This window comes from Fukomys damarensis, unplaced genomic scaffold, assembly GCF_012274545.1.
Source record: "Fukomys damarensis isolate Sample0158 unplaced genomic scaffold, DMR_v1.0_HiC HiC_scaffold_2, whole genome shotgun sequence".
NCBI classification, from domain to species: Eukaryota; Metazoa; Chordata; class Mammalia; order Rodentia; family Bathyergidae; genus Fukomys; species Fukomys damarensis.
The window spans coordinates 23,062,672-23,085,688 of record NW_022900914.1 but is presented as its reverse complement, the minus strand read 5'-3'; the positions used below and the strand labels follow the sequence as shown (position 1 = coordinate 23,085,688).

The window sequence follows — 23,017 nt, the reverse complement described above, 5'->3', positions numbered from 1 at the left end:
TTAAAAAAAAAAAAAAAAAAAAAAAAAAAAATATACAGGGGAGGAAAAAAAACTAAAAAGGACCCTGATTCTTACAGAACAATTGATATACTTATATCCATTTAATCATTTATATATATATATGTGTGTGTGTGAAATGTGTTTATTTACTTTACAAAGGACATCGTACCTACTTTTTTAAACCTCTAATGTATTACTCTGCCTCCTAATTTCCCCTTCTTGTGACCCTTTTCTTGGCACTGATGGTATCACTCTTGATTTTCTTTCCTTATTAGAATTCTCACTTTGTTGCTTCTTTTTCTCATGTTCACATGTTAAATGTCATGTCTTTGGGGTTTTGCCCTTGATCGTTTTATGTTTTATATCGCTTTTTTCATTTTCCTTGGGAGTGGCCTCTTTATTTTCAGGGCAATAGCCCCTACATATCTTTCTGATGATAACATTGTTTACTCTCATGGTATGCACTGTCTCCTAGCTGTCTCCCCTGGCTCAGATAAGATCATATTCAGTATATCTCAATTTGGACTCAACTTTCCCCCCAAATGTGTTCACTCTGTGTTCTAGTTTTTGGGAATGTCACTGTTTCCCAGAAGTAACCTTGGGATCTTTATGCTAGATTTCTCATTCATATCGCACTGCTCCTTCATTTACTGATTGCACAGATGATTAAATCCTGTGAGATCTACTTCATCTGGAATCAGGACCCTCTCCTTCACCCCTCATCATCCTTAGTAACCCTGGTAACTTGATCATGTCATTTTCCTATTTGTGGTTAAGCCCTGACTGAGGTAGCTTCTGCTGGTTCCAGGGTAAGGTCTAGATGCTAGCGTGGGTACTTTATGCTGGAGATGACTCTGGAGCTTTACTTCTTAGTGTTCCTAGGCTTCCTGTGTTAGAACAGGACCAAACTACTCTGAGGACTTTGCAGCAGGGCTTCTCAAATTGTAATGAGCAGCATTAGTCAGGAGACTGAGGTTGTGCATTTGTATTTTTCCCCTTTTTATTTTATTTTTTTTTGAGATTGTACATTTCTAATGTGCCTGCACATAATAAAAATGCTGATGTTCTATGAATTAGAAAGACTGAAGGGCCATGATTCATGTGTCTGCCTTTGAATGTGATGTTCACCCTTGGGATATGCCTCTGATTCTCCCTACTGGATGGCTCCCTTCTCTGTTAAACTTTTCCTGACTCCTCCCATTTGACTGCTTTTTGTCCCTCCTCATAGATCCTCTTATCACTGAAATAACCATTAACATTGTCACATAAGTAACCACCAACACTCCAGACCTGACTGTCATTTCCTAGAAGGCAGGGACTTTGCCTTACTTTTCTTTTTTTTGCCTCCCATGATGTCTAATTTTGTAGTATGTAGTACTAGGTGTCAAATGTTTGTTGAGTTAATCCATGAACATCTTAAACATTGAGAAAGGACTATCGTGAGATAAAAAGATTAAAGGGTATGTAACCCATTCGTGTACTATAGTGTTTCTGCAAATTCATGTTTATTTCCAGATAAATCCTGTCTGAGAACAGATGAAAATTATTGAAATTATCAGAATTTATTACTCTCTTCAAAATTGAAGCATCAAAAAGTGTGTACTTCCCATGTTCTTTGGTCTTGGTCTTCATTTCCCCATTTTAGCACTTTTTATAAAACCAAATGCTTTCGGCTGTTACCTGTTCTCTGTGAGGAGGGCAAGGAATGAACATTTCTCATACTTGTGGATTAGAAGCTGCTCATTTATTTCTTGTGTGAGATTTTAGAATAATAATCATGTGCTTCAGAGGAAAGATAAGTTTTGAGCCAAATCTGTGTGGACGCATCTAGACTGACGATAGTCCCAGAGGTGAAAATCACATAGTACTTTACAACAGAATGGTGTGACTCCTAAAATTAGAAAACTTGCCCCTTTTTACCTTTTTCTTTTTTGGTGCTGGGGATCACACTCAGATCCTTGTGCTTGCAAGGCAGGTGCTGGAACCACTGAGCTAAATCTCCAGCCCATTTACCTCTTATTTTAGAAAAATCTTCTCAACAGATATGAAGACTGCTAGAGTCCTTTGGGTTGGTCTGTTAAGATTCCACCTGTACTCCCTGTGTAAATTTATAAATTACAGAAAACTGATAGGTACCTTTATACTTATTATATATGTGCTGTCCGTAAGAGAAGAATATAATACTGTACTGTTGTATTTCAGAGAGAAGAGCAGTTTTGTGGTAAAGGGTCACTTGAGTTTTAGAGGATAGATGGTAATGGATATTGATTTTCTGAGAGTACCGAAGTCCCTGAAGACTTGGACGTTAAACTTTTACCCTGTCAGACATGGTGGAAGCTGATACTGCAAAGACCAGTTTATTTCTTGCTACCATGGTTGGTTAGTTGATGCTTGGAACTCTGGAGGATTTTGAGGAGTATGGGTTTTGACAAAGTCTACTTACACTACAACTGGGGATAGATAGAAACAGTACTAACAAAGGATAATTTCCAGAACTGCTTCAGAAAGTGGCAAGAATGCTGGGATAAGTGTGTATGAAGCTAGGGTGAGTATTTTGAGGGGAAATTAATGGTAGTGTCTTTTACTGTAATAATTTCTCTCCTTAAAAAATTAAACATTCACTGTATATTTTGATCATACCTCATGTGTGTGGGTCCCCCCGCCACCCCGCCACACCACTGGGGTTGGCACCCAGAGGCTCATACCTTCTAGGCAGGCAGGCACTCTACCAGTGAGTTGCACACCCAGCCCCTAAGGTGGAATTTTTCTTGAGCGAAGTATCTGGTGCTTAGACCCAGTATCTTTCCCAGTGTTACATTTTGTTAAATTGCAGTTTGGCTTTGAATAGGCCTTTTTAAATGTCTTGTAATTTTTTGCTAATTCGTTAAAAAAGAAATTGCTTTAGTAAATACTTAGTTGATATTTGTTAAGCTTGCCTTGCCTGGTCTTTTATGTATACTTGCACATTTTTGGACATTTGTCTATTGCCTTCATATTTTTTGTCAGAATTATTTATATTTAATGCTTTACAGTACGTTGACTTAGATTTAAATTTAATTTTGTCTTAAGCAAAAATGTTGGTAAAATAAAGAGCTTGGTGTGATAGTTATTTTTCATTATTTAAAAAAATAAATTTACCGAAATGGAAAATCTTTGCCTAAATGCTGTCTACAGTCATCATGGCTAGAAATGTGATAATTTGGAAGCACTGCATCATCTCACTTAATTTTCACAAGTATAACAAATCGATTGCACCACACCTGGTTATAAACCTTCAGCACAGTTTGATACAAATACATATTTTGATAAAAAATCTGTACCTAGAACACAGTCCCAGAATCCATGATGTAGCACTCTTTCCTCTCTAGCCTATCACTGGTGCCCTCTGCTGTTCATTTAGCTGGCCTGTTACTAGACTGTTCTTCTGCCTGGAACCTTCATCCTCTGCTACCCTGATGGGTGGTCCTCTACATCTTTAGACCAAACATTTAAATGTTCTCTTCCTTAAACATTTATCTAAAATACAGACTTGCTGTTATGTATGTATTTATGTATGTATGTATGTATGTATGTATGTATGTATGTATGTATTTTGGTTATAGCCCTTTGTTAATTTTCTTCATAGTACTAACACAATTGGTATTTTAAAAATAAGTTTAACTGATTATGAAATTTACTCACTAGAGACCCTAGCATAGTGCTGTGTACATAGAAAGGTGCTCAATAAATATCTTTTGAATTAAGTAAAATAACTTTTTTTTGGGGGGGACTGGGTCTCAAACTTGGGGACCTTGCACTTGCTAGGCAGGTACGGTGCCACTGACCTAAATCCTGGCCCTAAAATAGCTTAATTTTGTCTGTTTTGTTTTTTTGAGACAAGAGTTTCGCTATGTATTTCAGACTGGCCATGAATCACTATGTAGCCAAGGCTGACCCTGAACTTGCAGGATCTTCCTGCCTCAGCCTCCTAATTACTGGAGCATGTAATCCATGCTTGTGCCACCACCCCTGGCAGCCTTAGGTTGTTTTGCCCTGACCTCCTGCGCTATTTTGCCTGGCTTAAGAACTTTATGTGACAGAAACAGCAACTATAGGTTCTCAAAGGGGGAATAACAGGAAGAAAGATAGTTTTAGGGATGATCCGTTAGGCTCTTGTGTGATGAGAAGCTGAAGCCTGAGAAACTAATGAGTTAATAGTAAAAATCCAAGTACAGTGGCCCACCAGAGTTCACGGGGGTTAAGTTCCTAGAGCACCTGCAAATTGTGAAAAACTGCAAATTTCAGATAACAGGAAAAGACCAATAAATGCCTATTTTGTTACTGTGGCATATATAACTTTTAAGTTTCCAGAGCAAATCCAGTAGTTCAACCTTCTCCCAGAGTATGTTAAACTTCTGGTGCTTAGGTTCATTACCATAAGGCTTAGAAGGTGCAGTGAGTTTGGTGGCATTTTAGGGATCTCAGGGCTTTAAGAATAACAAAACCAAGAACATGACATAGCTTACATGTAGTACAGCAACCTGTTGTGGTGTGGAAATGCTGGTACATCTGCTGGATAGATTACGGGACAGCAGCCAATCAGCAGCAAGGATAACTGAGTAACTCTCTGATTGGCTACTTGTAAGCCCCTCCCCCCACATTGCGGAGGATATTTGCAATTTCCATGAACAGTTATTAGGTTCTAAGGAAAAATCTGGGAACAGCTGAGGCCTTGAACTGAACCTTGAATTCTCAGGGGAGTTCTGTATTCTGGTTCCATTAAGACCCTCAGAAAAAGGTTTCTATAAATGAGATGTGAAGGATGAGAGATTGAACAGTGAAATAATTATATTAAGAGTTTGCATTTGAGGCCAGGCTGGTGGCACATTCTTGTAATCCCAGCACTCAGGAGGCTGAGGCAGGAGGATCGCTGCAAGTTCGAGACCAACCTGGGCTACACAGTGAGTTCCAGAGCAGTCTGAACTACATAGTGAGACCCTGTCTCAAAAAAATGAAAAAATATTTTAAAAAGTTTGCATTGTAGGGAACAAAGTAATCGTGTTATATAGTAGGTAGCTGGGGAGAGGTTTGAAATGAGTACCAGCCACTTTTAGGAGGTGGTCTCACCTTTTTGAATTTTTGACATGAAAACTCCAGCAGATCTTTCAGTTTATTATACAGCAGAACCAAGTGGTCATGTGTGCAGGCTGGCTTGACATTGAAAATCAGTTGATTAATTCACAATATTATCATACTAAGGAAATGCAAGTATAATAGTTAAATTGGAGATTTCTGAACATAAAGGTGAATTTGAGATCTCTTATTTTTAAAACAGTACAATAAGCTTAGACAGCAGATCTGTGGAAATCAATTTTGTGTTTTATAAGCATTTCATAAAGTCCAAATTCCTTCCATATCTGCTATTGAAAATTCTCCATTATCTACTCTCAACTTCCCTGTCTAGGTTTAATTTTTACCACTTGGCAAAATTGTGAGTCTTCCATTGCAGCCAAATGAGTTTGAACACATATGAGTAATTACCTGTTATTAATGCTTCTCTTTCCTTATTCACCTTCATTCAACTCTGATAGCTCCAAAGTGACACTTAAACTGGCTCATAGTGAGGAAGACAAAGATGAAGAGTTTTAAGGACATGTATCATTAGTGTGGTGTACATTCAGGGTTAAAAAGGAACAAGTAATACTTTTTTTAAAGTTGATACCATAAAAAATTATGGGACTTCTAAAACTCAACAGTAGGCCAGTTGTGGTACTGTAGTCCTGTAATCTAGCATTCAGGAAGCTGAGGCAGGAGGATCTTGAGTTCAAGGCCAGCGTGGGCTACATAATTCTCAGAAGACAAAAGATAAAAACAAAAACAGCTGAAAAAGCAAACAAACCCAAAGATCTCAACAATAAGAACAATTACATTACAATTTAAAAAAATGGGTGGAGAATCTGAACATACTTTACCAGACAAGCGGCATGCATAGAAGATAGGTGTGAGAAGATGTTTATGATTGTGTGTCATTAGAGAATTATAAATTAAAGCAATAGTGATATACCACATTTGTTAGATTGGCTAAAACTCACAGCACTGAAAACACCAAATGCTGGTAAGGATATAGAGAAACATGGATTCTAGTGGTAGAAAGATAAAATAGTACAGCTGTTTTATGAGATAATTTGGCAGTCGGGCTTACCAAATGAGTTCAAAATTTATGTTCCCACAAAGAGTACACAAATGTTTATAGTAGCTTTATAAGTGCCCCAAACTGGAAGCAAACCAAAATGGCTTTCAATCAGTGGATGGATAAACAAGTTGTGTATATGTGTATAATCGAACGTTATATAGCAATAAAAATAAATGAGCTGCTATACCATGAAAAGACACGGAAGGACATTAAATACCTATTGTTAACAGTAAAGAAGCCAACCTCAAAAGGCTATATACTTTATAGTGCAACTATATAATATTCTGGAAAAGGCAAAACCCTAGAAACAAACAAACAAACAAACAAAATCAGTGCTTGCCAGATGTTCAGGAGAAAGGTGAAAGGGATGACTAGGAGGAACGTAGGAAGCAGTAACATCCCTGGTACCAAAATGGTGGGTGTGTTATGTTTGCCACCCTATAGAAATGTGTACACAAAGCGAACCCTAATGTAAATAATGAACCCTAGTTAGTAAAAATGTGATCAACATCAGTTAATGACTTATAATAAATACAGGATACTGGGCTGGTGATTTAGCTCGGTGGCACTATGCCTGTGCCTGCCTTGCAAGCACAAGGTCCTGAGTTCATCCCTGGTAACAATAAATAAATAATACCGACAGTATATGTTAGAGGGGAAAACTGGAGAGAAAAGAAGGTATGTGATTATTGTATTTTGTGTACTTTTTCCGTAAGCCTAAAAATGCTCCAAAAAATTCAGTATTTTTTTAGTAAATGGTTCAGGAGTATTTTTGTTTGTTCGATTTTGGTTCAGTGGTTTTTAGAAAAATGATACAACCTTAAAATGGAAATTCTGTGGAAGTGTTTATAATAGTGTGGTTCTTGTATCTTTATTTTGAAATATGAACACATATTATTATTTTTGTACTGGGGAATGAACTCTGTACTTAGCACTTGTGAGGCAGGTGGAGGAACCACTTAGCTAAATCCCAGGCCCAACTATATATGTGTGTGTGTGTGTGTATATATATATGTATGTATTTTTTTTTTTTTAAATAATAAAACAACTACCACCATGTGGCACCATCATTTTGGCTTGGGGGAAAAAAAATTTTTTTTTTTTTTTTTTTTTTTTTTTTTTTTGGTACCTGGATTGAACTCTGCACCTTGCACTTGCCAGTCCTGTGGTGGAAACACTAAATCCCTGGCCCTAAACATAGCTTTTTTTTTTTTTGTACTGGGGATCAAACCCAGGACCGTGTAATTGCAAGGCAGGTGGCAACACCACTGAGCTAAATCTCTGGCCCTAAAAATAGCTGTTTTTTAAATGCCAGATTTTACCAGAGGAAATTCATGGGTATTTGGAATATTAGTGGTCTTAGGAGGGAACCTGAGGCATTTAACTCAAAAGTGTGAAGATGCTATTAACGAGATTTGGATGAGATGATTACTTTTGCGTTTTGCTTTGGTCATTAGGATTTGGAGGCCACGTGTTCCAGCTTGTTCAAGCCTGATGTAGGTTCCTACCTGTATGGACCAGTGGGAATTAATCCTAGAGTTGTCTCTTTTCCTTCCTTTCACACTGTGCCCATTGTGAAGTTCTTGTTTCTCTCAAAGTGTATTAAGGGTGGATTTAAAAATAAGTTCTGACTAGGGATGTAGCTCAGTGGTACAGCACTTGCCTAGCATGCACTAGCAAGGCCCAGGATTTCATCACTGTAAAAGGTTTTCATCCTGTAAAAATAAAATCCAGATTGTATAATTAATGTTCAAAATCCTGGAGAGTCCTTTGGTTAAATATATAATCCTTTCCCTGCCCCACTTTTATAGTACATCGATTTCTGTACACACTTAATGAAGGAAACTTCATGTCATTAAAGACCTATTTGTGAGAAAAATTAGCTTGAGAATGCTGAGAATATCTTTTGGCTGAATCTTGTATTTGGCTGACATTTTGAGACTGTATTTTAGGCTGGGCATGGTGGTACACACTTGTAATCCCAGCACTGTGGGTGGGTGAGGTAGCAGGATTGCAAGTTCAAACCCAGCCTGGGCAATTTAGTAAGAGCCTGCTTCAAAAAAGGCCTGAGGATATAGATCAGTGTGAAGGCCAGGGGTTCAATGGGGCAGAGGGAGCAGTGGCTGTATTAGCAAAAGTTTTATTTTTGTGCTTTTTTTTTGGTCCCAGGGGTGGAACTCAGGTCCTTGTGCTTGTGAGGCAAGCGCCAGAACCACTGTTTTGCTCTTTTTAAACATTTACTACATTTGCATTGTGTGAAAAGCAGGCAAATATACTTGACTACCATTTTGAAATTTTTTCATTACTCAGCTTTTATTTTTGAGTAATATGATTTCACACTCACCTGAACTTCACACATTATCCTGGGTGATATAAAATGCTATTATATGTTTCCCTAACATTAATAAGGGGATAGTTTAATAACTGCTATAGTAAAAGATAAATGGTCATGGAAACCTTTGGAAAGGGAGGGATAAGAATCTTACATAGTTTGTAGTTAGTGATCTAGCACTTAATTTTTTTTTTTGAGACAAGATCTGGCTATGTAGTTCAGGTTGGCCTTGAACTCACTAGACCAGGCTATCCTTGAACTCACAGAGATCCTTCTGCCTCCACCTCTTGCATGCTGGGATTACATGCATTCACCACCGGCTCTAGCACTTAAGTAATTCGGTTCATTTCATAAACCTTAGTCAATTACTAACAATGTGCTGATCATTAGTTTTATAAAGGTGAGACATTGTGTACTAGGCATGTAGCTTTAGTAGTGGAATATTTGCCTAGTATATAAAAGGTCCTGGAATCCCCAGCAGCAACACTTTCCCCTAAAATCTTATTTGGATAGTGTCCTGATATTTTCCATTGTTTTCCAATTTATTTATTTGTATAGTTGGAATCATTGATAGCCAGAGTAGTTGTGATTTCCTACAAATCACAGTGGTAGATCATCTATTCTGCTATCAGTTGTTTACATTACCTTGTGGCACAACTTCTGGTGTAGTGTCCTTTCATGCAACATAAGTTATTCAGTTTGTGTCTAGTTTTCCAGGATAGGAAAGCAGTAACTTGTGTGTGTGTGTTGTGAGACTTGAACCCGGAGCCTTGCACATGCTAAGCGCACACTATACCACTGAGCAAAATGGGACCTCTAATCCTAGTTTTTTAAGGTATCTTCACATAGATTTCCACAGTGGTTGTACCTGTCTGCACTCCCACCAGCAATGGAGAAGGATTCCTTTCTCCTCCCAACCCTGCCGACATTTGTTATTGGTTGATTTCATTATAGCAGCCATTCTTACTGGGGTGAGGTGGAATCTTAGTGTTGTTTTCACCTGCATCTCTCGATTGACCAGTGATGATGAACATTTTTTTCATATGTTTATTTGCTGCTTTTACTTGTTTGTCTGAGAAATGTCAGTTCATTTCAGATGCCCATTTTTTGAGTTGGGTCTTTATATTTTGGGGGTCTGATTTTTTTTTTCCGTTCTTTATATAATCTAGATAGTAGTCCTTTGTCTGAGGAACAGCTGATAAAACTTTTCCTACATTGTAGGTTGTCTTGAAGCTCTGTTGGTGGTTTCTCTTGCAGTGCAGATGAGATCCCAGTTGTTGATTGTTTAAAATATTACTCAGGGAATTAACTGTGCATACAATTTATGTGTATGATTTCCTATCAGTTCATATGTACTTGAGTATTTTTGGTATCACATAAAATTTTAGGAATTTAGTAACTCATTCAAAACTTTGTATAAATTTTGCTCAAAAAGGTGACTTAAATAGCAGTTGACTTAGTCTAATTATGTTTCATTTTTTAGAGAGCTACTGAACCAAGCCAGGCTGTATACCATCATTGCTAAAAGAAAGAATGATCTTCTAGAGGAAAACGCTTCTCCTAGGAAGAATGCATCTTCCCCTGGGAGGGATACTAATCAATTTAGTTGGGCGCTAATGGCATTGGATAATTCTGTCCGAAGAACTGGCCGAATTACAAAGCAGCTTTTGCAAAAAGTCTTTGATAGCACATGTCACTCAGGTATTTGAAAATTTACTGTTCCTCACAAAAAGTTGGGTGTTTTGTTTTGTTTTGAGACAGGGTCTTGCTGTGTAGCTCAGGCTGGTCTTGAACTCACAGTGGAACCTAGACTGGCCTCGAACTTGTGGCATGTCTACTGCCTCAGCCTCCTAAGTAGTGGGATTGACTACAGGTGTGCACTACCATACTCAGTTTAAATTAAAAAGTATTTTTAAGGGACGAACATTGTAGAGTATATTAATATTTGATGCTTTCAATTTTGTTTACTATGATTATGATATCCCTAACTATTCAGCTCATTTAGGCATATTTTGTTTTAGATCTTTATTTCAAAATTAGCAAATAAATTTTATTTCTTTTCATAGATTATAGGGGAAGAGTTGCTTTCAGTAGCAAATTGTTTTGGAAGATACTAGCTTTTCATACCTTCCTTTGTATAGTATCAGCTTTCCCTGAGATGACCACATATGACAGGATTTCCAGAAAGACCAATGATCATTGTTTCCCTTTTATTTTCTATTAACTACTAAAATCAATTTATTTCATTTATGTCTTCATTAATGTGACAGAAACTGTTGGAAGCTTCACTCTCCTATCCCCACCTAGTCAGCGTACAGATATACATAATTTTGCACACAGTTTTAAGAAGACTCAAATGCTTCTTGAAGCCTTTTCATAGATTTCGGTCACATCAGGAAGCATAGGTATAAAATTTGATGATGAGGGTGATACCAAAGAAATATGAATTATAACTACAATTATGTACACTAGAAGACATTTTTGTCACTTTCTCTCTTTGGTTTATTCAGTTGTTCACCCATTACTACAGTCAATATTAGAACATTTTCATCACCCCAAAAAGAAACCCCTGTACCCCTACGTATCGGTCCACAGCTATCCCACCCCAGCCTTAATCAACCACTAAGTTTTTTCTGTCCCTGAGATTTTCCTATTTTGGATATTTCATATAAATAGAATCATAAATAAGTGTTTTTGTTCTGTCTGAAAGTCAGCTTTTAGGGACATATATCTGGTTATACATGTTGAAAAAAAGAAAGGTTATATTTTGTAATTGGTTATAAACCTGAATTTGAGACTCATGAGTTTAATTATAATGCTTTGTGTCATTTTTATATGGTATTGGGAATAAGCTTAGCCTTTGAATTGTAGCAAGCACTGCTTATAAATTAAGTTCTGATTTTGTATTGAGTAGTCTAGATTACAAAGATTTCATAACCTTAGATCTCTTAGGAAAGCAGACATTAAAAAATTTAACTGGTAAGGGTAAGATTTTTCTAATTTATGGAGGCTCTCAATATTATCTTTGTTGAGCCAGAAGGTTTTTGAATATTGATAAATTTCAGTTTAAAATTTGATACTTATCTATATGGTATTGGTACCACACTAAATGTTATCCATTAACATTTTTTCCATAGGTAACCCAAGTGGTAATCAAGCCTTGCTTCTGCTGCGCAGCTGTGGCTCCCTCTTACCTGAGATAAGTCTTCAGGAGAGAACAGATTTTGTCCATAAGATATGGAACAAACTTCAGGAATTGGGTATGACTGTTTGTGTGATGTGTGTAAAAGGTGTGGTATTTTTTCTTTGTGTAAGAGAATATTTCTTTACCTAAATACTGTAATTCAATTTTATGGAAGGGCTACTTGTATTTGTTGATAATGTTTTATTTGGTGAGTTATAGTGACATCTAGGGGCATTAAGAATAAAATAATTTTGTAACAAGTAGTACAACCTTGGTAAGTGAAAAAATTAAGAATGAAATTGAAGGGTATTTGGTCCATCAAACTAAAAATTGCACATACAGTTTGACCAAGGAATTCCATTTGTGAGAATTTAGATACAGATAAACTCACATGTGAAAAAGAATATTCTTCTTTGTAACTTGTTTGTAATAGCAAAAATTGGATCAATGCTGATGTCTCTGGAGTTTAGATAAACAAATTATAGAGCATCTATAATAGAATATGCAACTCAAAAATGTAGGATCTCTGGGGCTGGGGATTTAGCTCAGCGGTTCTGTGGCCTGCCTTGCAAGCACAAGGACCCGAGTTCAATCCCCGGTACCAAAAAAAAAAAAAAAAAAAGTAGGATCTCTTCATATACTGGTAGGATATTCAAAATAAAAAGATAAAAAACAGTGTATATAGTATGATACCATTTTGAAGCAATACTTTTTCTTATATGCAAATGCATACAGTATTCTAGGATGATGAACACTGCATACAGTTTTTACATTTTTGTGCTTTTTCGGTTTTGAACTATACGAACATAGCAATATTAAAAAATTGAAATAATTTAAAAGAACTTTTGATAAAATTCCTGCTCATTCCTGACATTAAAAAACCTTAAAGACGAACTGGCGCAAGCTGGGGATTTAGCTCAGCCTCGCAAGCACAAGGACCTGAGTTTGATCCCTGGTACCAAAAAAAACCCCAATGAATAAATGAATGCTGCTTTTTTTTTTTTTTTTTTTGAGACAGGGTCTCACTATGTAGTTGAGACTGACCTGGAATTCATTATTTAGCCCAGGCTGGCCTCAAACTCACAGCGATCCTCCTGCTTCAGTCTCCTGAGTGCTGGAATTACAGGTGTGCACCACCACACCTGGCCATGGATGCTTCTTTAACATGTTAAAATTTGAAACTATCAAGTACAAGTATTTTGTATAGTGTAACAAAATGTGAACCACTACTAGAAATTATTTACTAGGTGGTATGATTGTTTAACTGTAAAATTCTGGAAAATAAGTTTACAATAATTAGTTGGACCTGTTAAATGTTTGGGAATCCTTAACATTTTTAGTTATAAAGTAAAAGTGATAGAAGATCCAGTTAAGGGTAGTCACAAATATGTAAACTACCTGCGGATAGCCTTCAAAAAATGTGGGGGACCTCTATGAAAGAAATAGAATAAAGACAAATCCTCACCTCTCAGGTTTTTGTTTTTGTCTTCTGAGGCAAGATCTCATGTAGTTTTGGCTGGCCTTGAACGCAGAGCAGTTCGCCTGCCTCGGCCTCCTGAGTGCTGGCATTACATATACGTGCTACCATGCCCAGATTCCATTCTTACAGTTTTGAATTTATTAAGAATTCATTTTGGTGACAAGTTCATTTCTTAAAAGTTTTAAGAATTATTATGAATTTCATAATGGAAAAGGATTTTTGTAAGTAAAAAAGGAGGAGGAAAGTAAAGCTAAAGCATTGATTATAAAAATTAGAAAATTCTAGGGCTAGGGATATAGTTGAGAGACAAAATTTGTTTGCCTAGCATGAACGAGGCCCTGGATTTGATCTCCAACACTACAAAAAAAAAAAAAAAAAAAAAAGTCTACATAACTGTCATGTAATTAAAAAGCATGTTGATAGTTTCTTTTTTGGGGGGGCGCGGTACCGGGGATTTAACTTGGGACCTTGGCGCTTGTGAGGCAGGTGGCGGAACCACTGAGCTAAATCCCTGTCTAAAAAGCATGTGGAAATGGGAGAAATAGTTGCAGAAAGGTTATATACTAAGATATGAAAGATCTTTTGCACAGTAATAGTAACATTAAGTTTCTAATTTAAAATATATATTATTTTCTGTTATAATTATTTGACAGGTGTTTTCTCAACACTGTATTTTTTAAAATTTATTTTATTTTATTTTTTTTCTTTTTATTGAGTTTATTGGTACAATCTAGGTATACAATACAGTTATATTCATTATTGGAATTCTGTACCTTTACATAATAGGTAGTACTGTATTTTTTATGAGAGTGAAATTCATAGTTTATTTTCCTCTTTGCCAGTAACGTGGTACTTTGTACATAATGATGCTTGATACATACTTGTTGAATTAGTATTGCCAGATCCCTCATAGATTTCCAGTGTGCCTTATTCAGACTTTTACCCCACATGGTTCAAAATTCAAAAGATTCAGTAAAGATTATAATGAAAAATTGTAGCCCATATTTCCCACCCTTCAGTTTTATTTAATGTCAACTCTAACTTTAAAACAGTTTTCTAAGAGAAAATTCACATTTTGGAAAAGAATGGATGTAATTTTTCTTTTTGTACTGGGGATCGAACTCGGATCCTTGTGCTTGTGAAGCAGGTGATGGAACCACTGAGCTAAATCCCTAGCCCCTAGATGTAATATTTTGGCACATATGGAACTTCGTGTTATGCCAACATGTCACAAAGTTGAAACTTTGTGAGAGTTGTGTTGGGCACTGATCTTAAGTAACGTGTACATGAAAAGACAGAATAATGCTGTTTACCTGGGCTTTCAGCAGTTTCCTTAACTTCTGGAACAAATCAAAGTGAATTCCCTCATAAGATTATATCATTTTCTTCAACCTTGGCGCTGTGACCAACCACTGTTAAAGGTTCAGCTTGAGTTGATGATTTTTTAAAATAAAATTTCAGACATTCTGTGTTAACCTTGTTGCATGTAAGAGATAATGACCAACACATGGTTTCCTATATGGTTTTATAAAAATTTTCCAGTGGTTAGTAATTGGGCTTTCAAGGTTCATCCTACTGATGTTCCTGTCTTTGGTCACTGCAAAAATGGAAAGTCAGTTTTCTTCTTTAAGATGGGGATAATTGTACTTGCCTGAAAGCTGTTGTGAAGAGTGAGCTTTTATATGTGGAGCATGTAACCTAGTGCTTAGACCATAATACAAGGGGTGATTGAAAAACACAGTGAATATTTAAATTAATTTATTATAGTAAAAGATACATTGCCATTAACCTTCCTCATAATCCCATCTCTTGCTTGGAACATAGTTAGCCTTTCATTCTTGCCACTTTCTGAAGCAGCTGTAGAAGTTTTTTTGTGTGTTTTTTTATGATGTGTGTGGTCAAAAGTACAGTGAATCCCGATGCCAAGTGCCATCTAACAGAAGGCAAGCTCATAAAAATATTACCATGCGTCTTCAACTGCCTTATTCACTGGATCTGGCACCAAATGACTTCTGGCTCTTCTTGAAGTCAAAATGACCATGTAAGGGAAATGTTTTTTACTCCATTCAACACATTAAGGCAGCCACAGCAGTGCAACTAGAGACACTCACTAAAGAGGACCTCCAGACTGCTTCAGAAAATGGCAAGAATGATGGGGTATGTTTGAAGCAAGGGGGAAGCATTTGGGGGGGGCGGTTAATGTCAATATGTGTCTTTTACTATAATATATTTTGAAATATTGAACACACTGTACTTTTTGATACATACCTCCCAAGTCTATTAAGATGAAAACAAATATTTCTTTTCTTTTTTCTTTTTTTTGGTACTGGGAATCGAACACAGGTCCTTGCACTTACAAGGCAGGTGGCGGAACCACTGAGCTAAATCCCTGGCCCTGAAAACAAATATTAATAGAACAGATTTCTTCTGCCTAATATCTTATAAGTTGACACCAACTAATGACTATAGGCCTTTAGGCCGTAGGCAATTGGAAAAGAATGTGAAATTTAACTCATGAAAACTTAGGGAAACATATTAACCTAGATTGAGATGATGATTATGGTGTCACAGCTGAGTGGTAGCCCTAATTGATGTGGACTCCCCTAGGCTGTATGGACATAAAGGGAAAATGGCGTGGGAATACAAGTTGGTAAAGCTAGTCGATTAGAAATGGTGTTCAGCAACCAAAATGGAAAGAGTCTTTCAAACAAAGGTGTTGAGTATCTTGGTAGTAAGATAAGAAAAATTGCCAACAAAATGCCACTTGTTTTGAAGAACTGTAGTCACAATTCATTGGAGACACGGTGAAGGCTGCTTTATATAGGAAAACCTTTCAGTCACTTAAATACAGAAATGTTGACATTTTCTACCAGGAAGAAAACACTGTGCTTCATAACCAAGAGACCATTTAAATATCTGAACAGTCACTTATAATTGTACAGCAATTCAGTTATTATGTCTTACATGCTTAAGTTGCTCTGTTTTGGCTGGATATTTGTATACAGTATGTGCATTTAAGTGTTAAAATAAATGGGTGCAATGCTACAGTAAAAATTTATGTACACATGACTTCAGTTGTGATAAAGGATATGATTTTAAATGTTGGTGTAAAAATCTGATTTAAATTTCATTTGTAGGTACTGTATATGATGTGAGTCACTATAATGCTTTACTCAAAGTCTATCTTCAAAATAAACACAAATTTTCACCTACTGACTTCCTGGCAAAAATGGAGGAAGAAAACATTCAACCAAATCGGGTAAGTAGACACTATTGCGCATATTGACTGGTTGTATCTCCTCCAACACCCCTTTTTCTAAACTAAAAAAAAAAAAATTAAAAACTAACCAGCCCATTTCATTGACAGGTGACCTACCAGAGACTGATTGCTGCTTACTGTAATGTAGGAGATATTGAAGGTGCCAGGTACGAAGCTGTAAATGTAGGTGTATGCAAATAAATTTGTAAATTTTGTAAAGATAGAATATATTTTTTCTGCTTATTTTTGTAGTGCCATCTTAATAAGGATAATTATTTCATAAGTATTTTAATATAGTAATATTAAATTTGGTAATGCAACTTAGATAAATAAAATTGTGTAAGAGGGAAAGATAAAAATTGCTGTTTTAATTAAAAATACTGCTGTTTCTTTGGAGCAGAGATATGAAATTCTTGATGTATTAAAGCTGGCTTCTCACCTTTGAAAAGAATGTTTTCTAAGGAAAATGCTTTTAGACATTTCAGCAGGTCATTTGTAAAACTAGGAATGTTCTTTGTCTCATTGATTCATATAAAATCAGTCCCAACTACATTCTCTGCATATGTAGTTCACTGCCACTTTTGGATTGAAGGCTTGTGAGATAAGGATAAATGGAAATGTGCAGTCTTATTTTTAAGTAGATGTGTTATTAGACTTCGTGCTTTTTAAAGGTTAATTACTAATGCAGAATGATTAGGCTTTAGAAAACTACCTAGTATTTTTAACAAGAGCATTTTGACATTATTGATACTTTAAAGAATAGGGTTTATGAAAAAGGGATCAGTTTTATTTATTGTAGTTTTTAAAACAAGCATGTGTTATTTTATTAAATAAACACAATTCCAGGGCTAATGAATACATGTGAAAACTGTCTTTGGTGTACTTTTAAGGAGTGTCATTTCTCTTTTTTTGCAGCAAGATTCTTGAATTTATGAAAACTAAGGACCTTCCAGTTACAGAGGCAGTATTCAGTGCTCTTGTTACGGGGCATGCAAAAGCTGGGTAATATTCAACCTAAGATTTTTTAGTTTTTGTTTTGTTTTGTTTTTTTGGTACTAGGGATCGAAGTTGAGTCCTTACACTTGAGAGGCAGGTGGCCTCTCCAAGGCTTAAGCTTTAGAAAATTGTAGAAAATTCAAATAACAGTTTATCTACACTTTAGAAAAGATCTGTACTGTGTGAGTCGGAACATAATGGTATTTAATAACTTGGTTTTGTTTGTACAAAACTTTTGAATTATTCATTTTTAAAACGTGGCCTTAAGATGGGCACATACCTGTAATCCTAGCACTTTGGGAGGCTGAAGTAGGAGGATTGCAAGTTCTATCCCAGGATGGGCAACTTCATGATTTAGTGAAGCCCTTTCTCAAAGTAACGAATAAAAGGCTTGGGAATGTGGCTCATTTCCATCCTCCTTGATTTAGTTCTTGGTACTGAAAAAGGAAAAAAGTTCAGCTTGATTGAAGTAAGATATTTTTATTTTTCAAGAGGAATTTGCCTAATGATGTTCTTAAATAAGGTAAATACATCTGAGTCATAACATACTCAATGTAATAAGTACTGTACTTTATTTAATATCTAAATATAACTTATTGGGGAAGGAAAGTTACATATAAAAATTTCAGATGTTAGGGATGAGGATTTAGTTAGTGGTGTGTAGTGCTTGCCTAGTATGCGCAAAGCTCTTGGCTTAATCTCTACCATTAGAAAAATGCAGGTTTTTCATTTCAAAATATGCAATCAATTTAATATATATTTGCCTTTGTATGGCATCATAATTCAAGTACTTAAAATGGTTGATTTTAATAAACACTGGTAATGTGTTTTTTTTGTTGTTGTTGTTTTTGTTTTTGTTTTTGTTTTTTTTGAGACAGGGTCTCCTATGTAGTTGAGACTGACCTGGAACTCACTGTGTAGCCCAGGCTGATCTCGAACTCACAGCGATCCTCCTGCCTCAGCCTCCCAAGTGCTGGGATTACAGGTGTGCACCACCACACCTGGCTTGTTTTGTTTTTTTGAGACAAGTCTTGCTGGCTGGCCATGAACTAACTGTGTAGCCCAGGCTGGCCTCAAACTTGGAGTAATCCTCGGGCCTCATCCTCCTGAGTGTTGGGATTACAGGAATGTGCTACCACACCCAGCTGCTAACACACTTTAGATTGGTTAATTTTATCATGTTTTGCAGTATTGTAGTAATCTATTTTATGTTTTTTTGAATTTACTTCTAGAGATATGGAGAATGCAGAAAATATTCTCACAGTAATGAGAGAGGCTGGTATTGAGCCTGGTCCAGACACATACCTGGCTTTGTTGAATGCATATGCTGAGAAGGGTGACATTGATCATGTAAATCAGGTATGACTTCTGTCATATAAATAAACCAAATTGTTTTTATTTTATTCATTTGGGATTTTTTGTATTGGGAATTGAACTCAGGTCCTTGTACTTGCAAGTCAGGCAGTGAAACCACTGAGCTAAATCCCTGGCCAAAATCATTTTTATAAGCCTGTGTTTTACATTAAGCAGAAAAGTGCAGAACTGTTTTTAGAGCTGTCTCCTTATAGAGTGGTAGTTAAAGAAAATTCTTTGTTTGGTACCTTGACACTGATACGTGATGATGGTTATTGTTTAAGCAAAATATTTCCTTTTTAATTAAAGAAGTTTTAAATAGGGAGATGGAGCTTTTGCAGAAGGGAGGGGGAACCAAGAGATAGAGGGGAGGTAGAGGAGGGAAAAGGAATCAGAAAAGAATTTAGATATGTTATGTACATGTACCAACTCCCACAAAGAATGTAATCATATTGCAGTGTGTAGGGCCAGGGCTGTAAGCTCAGTGGCACAGTGCCTGCTTCGCAAGCACAAGGTCCTGAGTTCGATCCTTGGTCCAAAAAAAACAAAAAAAGGTATAAGCAAATACTGCAGTATGTACTGCACATGCTGCGAGGAATGTGTACCGCAAACATACTAATAAAAAAAACCCTGAAAATGAAAGAAGTTCTAAATCTTTTGATGGTATTTGTTCCTAAACTTTTGAATAGTGGCATTTTAATTTATTTAGCTTTTGTTTGGGGTGGGTACTGGGGACCCTTTCACTTGCAAGGCAGGCAGCAGAACCATTGAGCCAAATCCCCAGCCCTTTATTTAGCTTTAATAGTTTAAAGACCATTGGTTTCTAACTTATTGTAATTTCTGGAACTGTTTGCAGACTCTAGAGGAGGTGCAGAAGTCTGATATGTACCTTATGGACCGTGATTTATTGCAACTTGTTTTTAGCTTCAGTAAAGCTGGTTATCCCCAGTATGTTTCAGAAGTTTTGGAAAAACTTAGCTATGAAAGAAGATATATTCCAGGTATTTAAAATTTTTTTTATCTATGATTTTTATACAAGTATGAATTTCTGTTTCTTACATGGCATAAGGGCATACTCTAAAAATAGATTGTGGTCAGTGAACATAAATTTTTTAGAAGTTAGCTTAATAAGCTAAATTATGGGAGTTAATGAGGATGTGGGGATATTATTTGCAAGTGTTTTATTGTTATTTAGGCAGACATATATCCTTTTGGTATTTGCAGTTTCTAATTTTGTCTTTAGTAATATTTGCCATGTGAAAATACTGTTCACTTTAATAAAGATGTCTTTGTTCTCTTTGCAGATGCAATGAACCTCATTTTGCTTTTAGTCACTGAAAAACTGGAAGATACAGCATTGCAAGTTTTATTAGCGTGTCCTGTATCGAGGGAAGGCAATTTGACTGACTTTGGCAGTTTCTTTTTACGACATTGTGTGACTATGAATACGGTATCCAGTTCATTTCTTCTTTGTAGATGGTGTAATTGACAGTAAAATAAGATTTTTTAAAATATAAAAAAAATACAAGATTAGGGCCGGGGATTTGGCTCAGTGGTGCCGCCACCTGCCTTGCAAAGCTCAAGGACCGGAGTTCAATTCTTTGGTACCAAAAAAAAAAAACCCACAAAAAATGAAAAGAATACAAGATTAAATAAATTATAAATATTATAAAAATCTGTATTTGTGTTGCAAGATTTTGGGGTACAAAAATGATGAAAGGTTCAAAATTTTCGTCTCCATGGTAGAATATTTTCAAAAGGTTAAGTAGTAGAGTATTTGCCAATGTAGTTGATATGACTTTCTTTCCCCAGCCTTCAGAGAAACTAATAGACTACTGTAAGAAGTTAAAGGAAGCCCAAATGCATACTACCGCTTTGCAGTTCACACTCTGCTGTGCTTTACAAGAAAAGAAAACAGGTACTGTATTGTTTTAATTAAAACCAATATCATTGTGTTTTGCTGAAGTCACCTGTGTGTTATTTTGTGTGATATCTCTTTCAGATTTGGCAAAAGCTCTAATAAAGACTTTGAAAGAAGAAGGTTTTCCTGTCAGAACTCACTATTTCTGGCCTTTGCTAGCTGGACATCAGAAAGAAAGAAATGTTCAAGGTTAGATTTTCCCTTTTTGATTTGTAATGATTCAGAGAGCTGTGTAGAAGTTTGTTTACACGTTGGATTGAGTTCTTTGGGAAAGCATACTTATTCTTGAGTATTAGGATCTTGTGTGAATATGAAATTGTGTTAAATTGTAGTGAAGTATTATGTAAGCATTTAAAAAAGCACACATGACTTTTAATCTTACTTCTGATCATTATATTCAGATTTATGAGTTTAGTTTTAAATGGTCGTACATTATTTTAAAAACTCTTTAGTGTTTGAAATTAGTTTGTCTAGTCTTAAGAAAGTTATGTGTAATCTGGTTCCTGAAAACAAAGTGTGGTCATTTTCTTTGTGGACCAGTTTATTCTTACCTGAGCTTAGTTACAATAATAGGAAAAGCAAGAAAACTTTTATTATAAAATGAGTGCTCATGACCTGACAGCCTGCTGATTGAAGGACAGAAATGTTCAATCTTCCAGGTACTTAAGTACGTTTAAGCATTTAGCATACTTTTCCCTTGTACACCTGGGATGTCTATAGGATATGAATAAGAATTGAACAAATATTAAATTTTAGAGTACAGTATCTAATTCCTTGGTTTGCATTACTGGTAATTCAGAAAGAGTAGTCTCATAAAAAGGTGCTTTTAACAGAAGTACTTCCCCCCTTGGGGAAACAAAAAATGGTCTTTTTCATTTTATCTCACAGTATAATGTGCTTTGGAATGAGATGCAGAGTTGTTAGTGTGACATTAGGTGACAAACAAAATGCACAAACAACAAAAAAAGTGCTTTTAGCAGACTTTCGTATTGCAATTTTATTTTAAATACATAGCTGTCTTCTGGTTTAAAGGAAATAGTGAAACAAGTATTCCCTAATTGTTTCTGGCTGTAAAAGTCTCTAAATCCTTTTTAGAAAAGTCTTTATGAAAACAGTATGCTAGTTGATTAACTCTTTGTCTATCCTCTAGTTCTGAAAGCTGCAAGAAGTAACCTTTAATTTAGTATTTTTGAAGCATAGAAAGTTTACATCATTCCATCAAACTTTTGGGTATATTATTAGCATTGTTTACACAGGGTGAAAATACTTTTGGTGCCCTGTTGAAGTGTTTATCAGGTAAATTTGCTTTGCTGAACCGTATCATGGCATCTAGACTTGAATTGGCTGCTACTTTATTACTACTTGGTAAACATATAAGAATTTAGGTAATTTCCTGCCATAGTCACAGCTAGTTTAACTAGTAGAAAATGGGCTTTATCTTGAATTCATCTCTCTTAGAATCTGAGAATGTAGATTTCAGAGTTACCTTGTTGAAAACACATATTAAATTAATGACCAAACTGACGGCCACAGAGGGATTCAGAGACTGACCTTAGGTAGGTTCTGTAATCTTGCTGTCAGTTGTGCTGGGAGTTGGATAGATTATTTCTGTCTTCCTGTTTGGATCGTCTTTTTATGCCATTATAACTTCATAATAGACTTGTAAGTATTATGCTGTATGTATTTTATAAAAATTCCTAGCTATCCTTGAGAAATTAGGTACCTCTTTTTACATTAAGAACATCTGAAAATTATCTTCTCAGTGAAGGTATTACCTGGAAAAATACAGAAGCTTATGCTTTGTTGAGAATGACTTGAGCATACAAGAGGTTATCAATTGATTTTCATTTTTTAAAAAACTTACGTTCTTCTGTGGAGGAGATCTTTCAAGATAGTGAAATATGTGTTCTGTGATCCTTCATGAAAAAGGGAAATGTTATATGTAGTTTTTATAATTTAAGATTTTTTTTATAGGATAGTGGACTTGTTCTTTGTGTAGTGAAAGTCATATATTAATTGTTAGAAATAACAAAAAAGATAATGATTGCAGTGATGGAGGATGTGCAGAGTAATAAAAAATAAACCCTTTGAGAAATCAAAGAAAGCTATTTAGTGACAGATAAAACTAAACTCATAATTTTCCACCGTAGGATAATTGGATTTCTGTTGAATTTTCCTGGTTGTATATCTTCTGCCTCTAAATAAGATACTTACATTGAGTTGTTCTTGGCTTATCTTACTAGTAATTTTCTCTGTGGCACAAATGGAAAAGTTACCATTTAGACCTAGTCTTTTTTTAGGTTTTTTTTTTTTTTTTTTT

At 35.8% G+C, this 23,017-nt stretch overlaps 1 protein-coding gene across 1 annotated transcript in view; it reads left to right on the top strand.

Annotated features, from left to right (window-relative positions):
* Lrpprc (leucine rich pentatricopeptide repeat containing) overlaps positions 1 to 23,017 on the top strand; it is a 108,653-nt gene that overhangs the window by 2,347 nt on the left and 83,289 nt on the right. The window contains exons 2-11 of the mRNA XM_010611499.3: positions 9,988 to 10,205; positions 11,642 to 11,764; positions 16,306 to 16,427; positions 16,536 to 16,594; positions 17,343 to 17,429; positions 18,656 to 18,782; positions 19,633 to 19,777; positions 20,081 to 20,226; positions 20,589 to 20,694; positions 20,779 to 20,886. Of these exons, the coding sequence (XP_010609801.1) occupies positions 9,988 to 10,205; positions 11,642 to 11,764; positions 16,306 to 16,427; positions 16,536 to 16,594; positions 17,343 to 17,429; positions 18,656 to 18,782; positions 19,633 to 19,777; positions 20,081 to 20,226; positions 20,589 to 20,694; positions 20,779 to 20,886 (1,241 nt within the window). The remainder of the gene's footprint in view (positions 1 to 9,987; positions 10,206 to 11,641; positions 11,765 to 16,305; positions 16,428 to 16,535; positions 16,595 to 17,342; positions 17,430 to 18,655; positions 18,783 to 19,632; positions 19,778 to 20,080; positions 20,227 to 20,588; positions 20,695 to 20,778; positions 20,887 to 23,017) is intronic.